The sequence below is a fragment of the Gymnogyps californianus genome, chromosome 5 (genome assembly GCF_018139145.2).
Source record: "Gymnogyps californianus isolate 813 chromosome 5, ASM1813914v2, whole genome shotgun sequence".
NCBI classification, from domain to species: Eukaryota; Metazoa; Chordata; class Aves; order Accipitriformes; family Cathartidae; genus Gymnogyps; species Gymnogyps californianus.
In genome coordinates this window covers 45,107,694-45,117,967 of record NC_059475.1, presented here as the reverse complement: position 1 = coordinate 45,117,967, position 10,274 = coordinate 45,107,694, and the positions used below count along the sequence as shown (strand labels likewise).

Genomic DNA, 10,274 nt, shown 5'->3' with positions numbered 1-10,274 from the left:
CTCAGCCCTGGTGTTAGACCCAGCCTCAGGGGCTGATCTTGTAGGTGCAGGGCTCAAGAGGCTCTCCCCCTGCATTTGTAGGGTGCTCTGACTCCCAGCAGCTTTGTGGCAAATAAGAGCAGGTACTGAAGTTGTCACCACGCTCCTCAATGGTAGCAGCCAGCCCCAGACCCCCTACAGCTCAATCCTGCACAGACATGCTGGCAGATGCCATAGGGGAGCTCACACACTAATGAGACAATGCTTTTTGGAGACCCCCAACAGATCCTGGGCAGGCAGGGACCCCCACAGCCCTGCACCCCGAGGTGCTAGCAGGGCAGAGGTGCAAACAGCTGGTTTCAGCCTCCCAGTACAGCACCACCACTTCAGGGCAGGGCCACCTGCTGACATCTCAGACATTGCCACTGCGTCCCTGCCATCACACAGGGCTGTGCCCACTGCATCATCCCCAGCCTCACGTCCGATCTGAGGTGAGTCCTGGCCTCTTGCCATGGAAAGCACAGCTCCTGCCAGGCCTCCAGAGCACTACTGAGCAGATGGTCCCCACCAGGTCCCAGGAAGCAGAAGAGGACCTTCACAGAAGCAGGGATTGAGGTGTGCACAGGCTCTCCCCGCCCACAAACCAGTTTTAGAAGCAGACATGGAGGGGAAAGCCTTGCCCAGAAATCACACAAGCAAGAGTAAGAAACCGCACAGGACTAGGAGTGGAAGAGTCTTTATTGCTTTGGTTTCTTATACAAGTGAGATATATGCATCTAGGCTTGCTGCAAGGAGACATCCACGTTGCATTCAGCTTGCAGCACGGCACAGGGGACACAGGGACACTGGGCACACAAGGTTCAGTCTCTCTGCCTTCTCCCAGGCACCAGGGAAGAGAAAGACTAGGAAAGTAATGCAGCTGCCAGCTGTGAGAGAGTAAAGGATTGTGTGAAAGGTTATTGCTACAAGACCAGAAAGGTCAGGGACAGCTTCTCCAGAGCCTGGAAAGGACACCAGCTCCTAGCTTAGCATTCCCAGCAGACAGACTACAGTGGGGACACAAACAAGTCCCCTCCTCTACCAGCCTCTGCTCCCTCTAGGGAGGATCAGGGCAGCCAGAGGCAGGTATTAAGAGCCAGAAAGCCAAGGTGGCATTGGTGCTGACCCCAAGTTAAGCTTTTATTCTCCTTAGCTGGGAAGAATCCAGACCAAAGATGCTCCTCCCGTGAAGCTGAGCACTCCCCAAGCCCCTCCTCACCCACAGCTGAGCCAGCGCTGCTCTGCTCACCGAGGGGATGCTGGGCACCTCCACACTCATCCTGCACATGCACATTACTCATTCAAGTAAGTGCCTGGGGCAGAGACACCGTCACATCCTCCATCTCAAGAGGCCCAGCACCATCCTGTGACACTGGCATGGTCCTCCCTCACTTGCTCACCCTCCGAGCACAGAGAGGATAACCCCCAGCCCCTGCCCATTGGGGCAGCTCAGTGCCTTCTCTTTCCACTCCTCCTGTCTCTGGGAACAGGCACTGCGCAGACGCTCCCATACCTGATTGAACCACACAGAAAAGAAAACCAGAGACTAGGAACAAAACAAAACCAAACCGGAACAAAAGTTAGAGCAGGGCCCCGGCCTGGGCACCCCACCGGAGAGCCAAAGGGCACGTCAGCAGAGGAGCTGTGGCCAAGCCGGCTGGCAACCGGCACTCAGGCATCCACGAGCGTCAGCCCATCGTGCAGGGCGCGCTTCCACATGTAATAAGTGGAACGTGCCGTGAGCGGGAAGCGGGCACTGAACTCCTTGTAGGTGGGGAAGGTCTTCGACTCAAAGCGCTGCTGCAGAAACAGCTTGGCCTGTGCCTTGAACTGGGCACTGGCGATCACATCCATCACAAACATCCGGCTGTTGGCTCCCTCTGACATGGCATAGCCCGAAATGGTGGCGTTGTACGGCGTAGCTGGTACCAGCCTGTGTAGCTGCTTGGGGGCTACCTCCATGTGGCACTGGGGCTTGAGGCCTGGCTCCACTCTCAGAGGTGCCAGGGAAGCCACCCGGTTCAACGGCCGGCTGGAGCTGGTCCAGGGCAGGCGATGCCGCCCGAGAGCCCGGCCACTGCCCTTCCAAAACCAGTAGGCTGTGGAGGAGAGAGACGGGTAGCGCAGGCGGTACTTGCAGAATGGCAGTCGCCATTGCTGGACCTGCCTCTTGGCCACATCTCGCAACTGCTTTCTCCAGCACAGAGAGGGCTTGAGCTGCAGGAGACTCCTGGGTGCTGGCCGGTCCCCGTTCAGCCTCTTCCTAACAGGCACGCTGCTTGGCTTCAACTGCAGGAATGGCTTTGCTATCACTAGAGGTTTCTGGTTATCCAGGGGAGACTGGGAGGGTTTGAAGTTGGGGTTCTCCTTGATTGCTTTTCTTCGCCAGTTGTAGTAAGTGGACCTGGAGATACCAGGGAAGCTGCGCTTGAAGCACCTGTAAGGCACCAGAGTGTTCATGGAAATGCACTTCTCCAGATAGGATTTGGCTCCTTGCATGAAGATTCCTGCTTGGATGGGGTCTAGGGAAGGACTAGGGGATCTTAAGCTCCCCCCTGAATTTGCTGGCTCATCCACATCAGCCTTTTTTGGGACATCCCTGTGAAGCTCCTGCAACCTGTGGGCCTCAACCAGAGCAGAGGCATCACCGTTGACCATGCTCTGCATCTCATGCTTCCAGGCGTAGTACGTGGATCGAGAGATTTCTGGAAACATTTGTCGGAAGTGCTGGAGGGGGATTATATTGCCCTCCTGAAAGCAGGACTGGAGGAAGTGTTTAGCTGCAAACCTGGCAGCTGCTTTCTGCCGGTGTTCACGAGACTGGCGCTTCCAGCGGTAGAAGGTGCTCTTGGTAATGCTGTACCGGTCACGCAGGTTGGAGTAGGTCAGCTGGGGGTCACTGTTCAGCAGCTCAAGGGTCTTCATGGGCTGGACAGGAGGCTCTGGTGAAGGTATTGTGGGTTCTAGCTCCTCCAGGCCAACCACAGCCACAAAGTACTGCGCTTTGAAGACCTGCCGGGAGAGCTGCTGCCCTGACCACATGATGTGGAGCGTGGAGGTTCGTGGGCCACACTTCCTGGGCCGGATCAGCCGGTTGAAATAGGGCCGGATCTTCAAGTTGCTCATGGGGTAGATGGAGTAGATGTTACACTGCAGTACTGAGGCAAGAGCATAGACGTGCCACATGTTGGCAAAGGTGCCAGGAAAACAGGTAGCTTTGATATCAGCATCAAAGATGGCCTCCAGGATAGCCATGGGGAGGCTGGTCATCTCTGGGGTCTCCTCAGTGCAGAGGGAGTAGCGGGCAGCCTGCAGCATCACCTTGGAGTCAATCATGCCATTCAAGTAGTATTGCTTGTGCAGCAGCATCTCCACCACTGTACGTACCTGCAGCTCCAGGCTGAGGCTGGGGTTGCCCCAGAGCAGCACACTAGCAGCCTCAAAGAGGTGGTTCCCCTCACCTTTGCAAACGAGAGGCAGCATGTTACTTGGGGCATCCTCAGGATAGAGGCTCCTGGCTACCCGGTCAACCTCCAGCTCCTCTTGGAACTGTCTCCCACAATAGCCAGGCAGGGAGAAAGATGACAGGGTCCTCTCCGCCTCCAGCGCGGCACTGGTGAGGCCCTCCAGACCAAAGCATTCGGTGGCTTCCTGCAGCTCCTGCAGCACAGACTGCACCAGCTGGTGCCGCTGGATCATCCTGACGGATGGCAAAAAGAAAGAAGTCACTGGAGATGAAGACAGTACAGGCTCCAGACTGCCAGGGGCCTGGCCTCCAGGTCCAGCTCTTCCCCAAAGGACAGGATGGGGGAAAAGGGTAGAGGAAAGGCCACCGCTCACCCCTCCACCCACACTCCCAAGGACAAAGGAAGAAGCCTGGGTCCCCACAGGCAGACCTGGGACAGGGACATGGGCTCAGCTTGCTCTCCAGTGACCTCCTGTGGGCAGCACACATGGCACACAGCTTCCAGAGACACTTGTCTAGGTGAAACTAAGGAGTGACTGCATTCATCAGGGTGGGAGGCCAGGTCACCTCCTACCCCTGTGCACCCGGCCTCACCCCTACACCCGTCTCTCCCACCAGTAGCTCCATCCCTTTCATTTTACCACCCCGCTCCCAGCACCCAGAGAGAAGAGAGCCTCAAAGGGGAAACGTTTGTCATCTCTGCAGGAAGGGACCTGTGACAGAGCAACACTGCGTGGGGGCGTGGAGGGACCTGGCTCAAGGTGTTCAAACCCAACAGAAACAGGGGCAAAGAGCTTGCCCCTCCCTCAGAGCAGGGCACTGCAGCCGCACCCATTGCATGCACCGAAAACTGCTGTCACAGAGCCTGGGATGGGAAGAAGAGCCGGAGCCAGCCCAAGCCACAGTTACCGCTGCCTGAGCTAACACTAGATGTCACTTGCTGCTCAGCAGACACACACCACCAGCCAAGGAGAAGCCACAAAAAGAGGGCTTCTCCTAGACGCTACCAGGCAGGAGGCAACCCAAAAGTGCAGCGGGAGCATGAGCGCTAGGTGGGTAGTTCAGAGGCTGTATGGAGCACTCTTCCCTGCATGAGCCTGTCCCAGTCCTGTCCTTCCTTCCTCCCTCTGCATGCCAGTTCCCACTCAGGCAGTCCAAAGGGTCAAACCTGCATCCCCCCCTTTGTCAGCTTTTTGACACCTATGTGGCTCTGCCCCTGCCACTCCAGGAACTTTCATGACGACTGCACAGTCCTTACCCCACGATCCAGCTCCATCAGTGCAACCCTCTTCAACACCTTTTCGCTACCAGCCAGCTCAGGCCCCTCACCCCAGCCAGCCCAGTCTCTCACTCTTAAGCCAGTTTTCCCCCAGGGACCGCAACACTTCACTCAACTAGGGAACCCGATCTCCTCCATTTTCTCCTAAGGCTCATTCACATGCCACCCTCAACATGTAGGGCATCACTTTGCAGTCTGCTCTATTCACATCCCAGCCAGAGCCCACCTTCTCACAACACTTCACAGTATCACTACGCACTCACAGCTCTGTGGGGAGATGAGGAAACAGCAGAGCCAGGCAGGAAAAGCAGCAGCTCTGCAGTAGAGCAGATGTCCTGCCTGACCTCTCCCAATTCTCAGCCCTGCACACTGCTGCAGATAAGGTTGTTACTGCCGTAGCATCTATGGCCCCTGGCCATGACCAAACAGCAAACAAAATGAGGTGCCACAGAATCACATGGCCGCATCCCAGCCACTTCACCACAGGGAGCCTCTGTGCTGCTGCTGCCCCTTGCCTTTAATCAGGCCACAGCTAGTCACCAAATCGACTCCCTTCCCCTGCTCCAAGCTCCTCCACCACCTCCTGCATGTCAGGGGCCAGGGCCCTCTCTTACAGCTGCTCCCACAGCTGTGGGGCATCAGGTATCAGAGACAATGCAGGAGAATGCACACAGCTGTGAAGCAGAGGAGATAAACTTGTCCTAAAATCCTGGTCCGAGCAAGCGTGGGGTTGTCACTTCAGGTCAGGTCTGTATTGTTGTTCTCCTGGAAGTTCGTAGAAATTTATAGAAGTTTAGAGAAATTTTGACTAAGCCTGTGGCAAACAACATGTGCTTGAGGAGCTGAAGCAAAGGCATCCCTCAGGAGAGCTGCAGGGCTGGCAGAGCCCAAGTCCTCCTTCTCTGTGGCCTGCCAAGCCATTTCAGGGCCGGCCACCTCCCCCTGCAGCAGCTGCCGCCCGGCTGAGCGCTCGCCTGCCGGCAGAGCCAGGAAAGGCAAGACAAGCTTTTTCCCTGGAAGGGGTGAGAAGCTGACACAGGCTATGGAGCATCAGCAGCAGTCCTGGTCTTTATGGCCTGGTGGGCATTTCCCATCCCCTTATAGCTTGGGGTGAGAGAGAGGGAGAGCTGGAGGGCACAGGATTTAATCCCTTCCTTCAGCGTTAACCCCACGGCCTCAATGTCACTGCCAGCTCATGCTGCCCAGAGCAACAGGACCTCGAAAGCAATCCTAAGGCAAAACCCACTGCTAAAGCAGCACAGATGAGCTCCCGGGGCAGGGCTGAGAGGGGCTTGGGTAAGCCAGGAGCAGAAGTCAGCCAAGCTGGGGGCTTCGGTTCATCACCAGATCAAACCCAGCAGCTCTCAACACAGAGGACCTGCTGCAAAGGGAACATTTTTCCTCCACACACCCCCAGCAAAGCCAGCTGAACACGACAGACAAGTGCTCCCTAAACTGCCTCAGCACTAAGACTCAACCAAGGGAGCTTTTCACCACTGATAAAGGAGGCTTTACCTAACCTGGCTGCTTTTGCATTGTAACAGATAAGCAAGTACTTGCAGATCATGTTCCCTCGCCTAAACTGATGGGCTGGTGGCATCCAGTAGTGCAAGTTCCCTGAGCCAGCCCCAAAAATGCTCCCGCCAGCAGGAATCCAAGAGACCTCAGCCCCTGCCGCCCTGGCAGCCCAGGACCGCCAGTGCCTTGCAAGAGCAGGGGTGTCCATGCACCCCAGCCCAGCTGGGTTAGGTAGCTCACTTCCCAGCCCCAGCTGCAGGCTCGGGCCACCCCGGTGGTAAAGGCTCTCATTTGAGAGGAGGAGGCTTTGAACCACCATAACGGCACAACAGAATCGGTAATCTCAAGGAGCTATCTAGGCTAGAAATATCACCACTAGCAATCCCAGCGGGGTTCTGGTGGGTGAGCAGCACTGGCAGCCCAGGCAGCAGGAGAAGCCTGCTCCATCTGCCAACATCCACATCTCCACTGAAGCCCAGAAATGGGGCAACACTCGCCTGGAGAGAGAAAAGCCACAGACCCGCCTAACCTAGGCCAAAGCGCTGCAGCTAAGCCTGGTTTCAGCCGTCTCTCGGGCAAGGACACTGACTGCTCGAGCGCAAGCGGCGCCTGACAGCCGCCTCCAGCCCCGTCCACCCGTGAGCGCGCACCCGCGGCCGCCCCACGGCCGCTCACACCTCTCCCGAACGCGGCGGAGGCGGCTCCGTGCGGCCGCCCCCGGGACGGGGACAGCCCCGCGCCCCGGGTGGGAGCACGGGCGGCCGCTCCCCTCGCCGGGGAGACAAAGGGACGAACAGCCCTGGGGCGGGGGAGAGGTCGCCGGTGCCCGGGCAGCCGCCGAGCAGGGACGGAGGGCAGGGCGGGACGGGGCGCCCGCCCGCCGGGGGAAGGTGCCCGCTGCGGCGGGGCAGCCCGCGGGGTCAGGGTTAGGGAGGGACGGCGGGGTACGGCGGCCCCGACGGCGCCCGGCCCGGCTCCGCACTCACCTGGCTCCGCGGGTCGGGTCGCGCCCCGCCCGCGCCCTGGGCCGCCCCGCACCTTTAAGGGCGGCGGCAGGAAGCGGCGCGGACCCGCCGCCGCCGCCGCCCCGGTGCCAGCCCCGCAGTGACCCTCGGGAGCGGGCGGCCGCGTGCGGCGCCGGGCCGGGCCGAGCCGGGCCGGGCCGCCCCTCCCCGCCTGCCCCCTCCCTCCCCTCCCCCGCCAGGAAGCGGGCCATCCCCGCGGCCCCGGCCCAGATGAAAGCGGAGCGGGCCGGGGGTCACTTCCAAAGCTAAAGTGATAATGGCCATTGTCCCGCCGCCGCCGCGCTTAAAGGGCCCGCCGCCTCCCGCCGCCGTGCCCCGCTGCGCCCCGGTGCTCCCCGGCACCCTGCCGCCCCACAGCATCCTCCTGCCCCATACCCTGCTCGGGCCTGCAGCCCCATGGTGGGCGAAGGAGCCCACTGGGGCTGCGGGGCGGGAGCTGGGCGCCTGCATGGGGCACCCCTCGTGTCCCGTGGGGAGCAGGCAGGTCCCGAGTGGGTGTCACTGCAGCCCACGCGGTTGGCACAGCCCGTGCGTGCATCTGCCCCCTCTACCCGCTCGCTCCTGCCGAGGCCACGGTCCTTCCACCGCGCTGCTAGCTAGGAGATAGTTACCCTTTCCTCTCCCCTCCCTAAGTGGCGCCTATCCTTCCCCCAGCAAGGCAAGGCTAGTGGGACCCCCGGGCTCATGGGGCTGATGAGGCTCAGCTGTGCTGCCCTTCAAAACCTTCTCATTTGTCTGTGGGAGGCACCCAAATGACAGCAGCCTTCCCCATGCCCTTGGCTCTGGGCAGCCTGCTGGACAGGCTTGCGTCTGCCTGCCCATGCCTGGCCCCTCCGTGGAGCAGCCTTCCTCCCCGCTATCTCTGCCCCGCTGCCTCCCCAGCCTAATCTCGGGGCCGAGGTCCCCCTCCTTAACTCCCGCTCGCACAATGGGTTCATCCCGTCCCTCGGGCATCACGTGAGGCTGTGCAAACAGCCCGCGCCAGGCACCTCGCTCCGGCATCGCTAAGCTGCCAACGCCAGCTCCACCCCACGTCCTCTTCACAAGTCCAGAACCCCTAGAGCTTCCTCCAGGACCTGCCTCACCCCAAGCTACACCACCCCAAAACGGGTCCCCGAGGACCCCATCTGCTCTTGGGTATGAGGGGTGGGTACAGTTTAACGACAAGGGGCACAGCTTGGTCAACACGGAAGAGTTGGGCTCTTCACCAACTGGTCTCGGTGCTTCATGTCCCCTGTGTTGTGTAGCTCCGGTCGCAGGCAGCATCTGGTTTCCTCTCCCTAGCCTACCCTTGGGGACCAGCCTGAGACCTGCCACAAGCCCCCTACCCAGTGAGGGGCACAAAGTAACTCCCGATGTCAGAGACGGCAAGGGCTTCCTTGCCCACATGCCACCACCTGTGGGGAACCTCACTGCGGCACTCGTTTCTGCTGCAGCGTTTGGCAACGAGAGGGCAGGAGGGCTTCTGGAGACACCACGTATGGGATTCTTGTGCAATTCGGAAAGAAAACTAAACATGGACCTTTCAAATGGGAAATGTGCCCAGCTCCCTCTTCTGCTGCCCTCCCTTCCACATTAGTCCAGGAGCAAGCATCACAGCACACATCAAGGCACACCTTCGCTGCCGTGCATCCTACCTCCCCCAGAAGCACATACCCCAGAGCATTTTTTCCCACTTCTCTTGTCTCACATCTGAGCCCAGGAGCGAAGAGGGAGGTGGGCGAGGAGGGTTTGACAGGAGGAATGGGCTCCCTGGAAGCTGTGGACTGGCTGCTTGTGAGTCCTCCCAGCATCAGCTAGGACCCACCACCCCAGCTGACACTGAACCCCAGCCTTCAGTGCTCACAGGGGTCACCCTGACTGGACACAGAAAAGCTACAGTGTAAGGAAGAGAGACCTAAAGCATTCCCTGGTAAGCTTTTTTCCCCCTCAGGCAATCTTTGTATCTCCAAAGCCAGCTCCACTCTCACTATCAACCTGGCCAGTCCTGGATCTTTTCCCTGGCAGGCTGGTGTTCATATCCACAGCTGCTGAGCTCCCCTTCTCATCCTTCATCCTTTTAACTTCTTTAGTTGCAAATGCAAAGCAGTGCTCACAGGGCAGTGAGACACTGGTAAATGCCGGAGTCAGCAGGGTCAGTGATTAACATAGGAGCTGGAAAACACACAAAGAGACAGCCTGGGCAGTTCTGTTATGCAGATGACTGCACACACCGGCTTCCAGCATATAAACAAGTAGTTAGCATTTTTCTGTTCCTTGGAGGAGTTCCGTGGGGGACCAGAGTGCTCCCTGATTTAGTGCAGGATGCTTCAGCATGACAGTAGGCCATGGAGACCTTTGCAGTTTAGCTCTGGCTGCCAGAAGCTTTTCTGCCTGTTGTGCTTTAACCTGCCTGCTTGCAGCCCATCTGCTCTCAGACGAGTCCCAGAGCAAAGGCGCAGAGATGTCCAGCTGCGTGTGCGTCTCAGGGCACCATGTTTCCAGCCGCGCTGGAAGGCAGGTTTTACTGCTCCAAGTTTGGGCACGGAGTCTTCTCCCAGGTCATGAGCAACCTCCATGTTCAGCAGATAAAATTCTCCTTGGTTTGAACCTGGGAATTCAAAGGAAGGGTGTCCCAAAGACTTGGTGCTGGGTTCTTGTATAAGGTAGGGCTTCCTCTGGCTCTGTCACTGGAATGTGACAATCCCGACAGTGCCACCCGTGGGGACAAGATTCAAACACTCGGTTATCCCACCCAGCAGGAAAGCTCCCCAGTCCCTCCTCCACTCCCACCTAGGGGACCTCCAGGAGTGGAGGGAGTCAGAGCACCCTACCCACTGCAGCGCTGTCCATGGCTAGACCAGAGGAGACCATTCAGATAGGATGGGATATGGCTGAAACACTTGGGGCAGCCAAATGCCATTCAGGGCAGGTCAGACTGTGGGCCAGTTGCCGAAACCACCTCTGGCATTGGAACAGGTTGACCTAA

The 10,274-nt window shown here is 58.8% G+C and overlaps 1 protein-coding gene across 2 annotated transcripts; it reads right to left on the bottom strand.

Moving 5' to 3' along the window:
- Nucleotides 1-442: 442 nt before the first annotated feature.
- VRTN (vertebrae development associated) lies at nucleotides 443-4,000 on the bottom strand. 2 transcript variants are annotated; one of them, XM_050897763.1, is made up of 2 exons: nucleotides 3,915-4,000; nucleotides 443-3,718 (listed from the first exon to the last, which is right to left on the bottom strand). In XM_050897763.1, the coding sequence occupies exons 1-2, from the start codon at nucleotides 3,971-3,973 to the stop codon at nucleotides 1,690-1,692; spliced, it is 2,088 nt and encodes a 695-aa protein (XP_050753720.1). In that variant the 5' UTR covers nucleotides 3,974-4,000; the 3' UTR covers nucleotides 443-1,689. The 2 variants fall into 2 exon arrangements, with proteins under 2 accessions (XP_050753720.1, XP_050753721.1); XM_050897764.1 differs by lacking the exon at nucleotides 3,915-4,000 and having other exon boundaries at nucleotides 443-3,339; nucleotides 3,480-3,571.
- Between the last annotated feature and the right edge of the window lie 6,274 nt (nucleotides 4,001-10,274).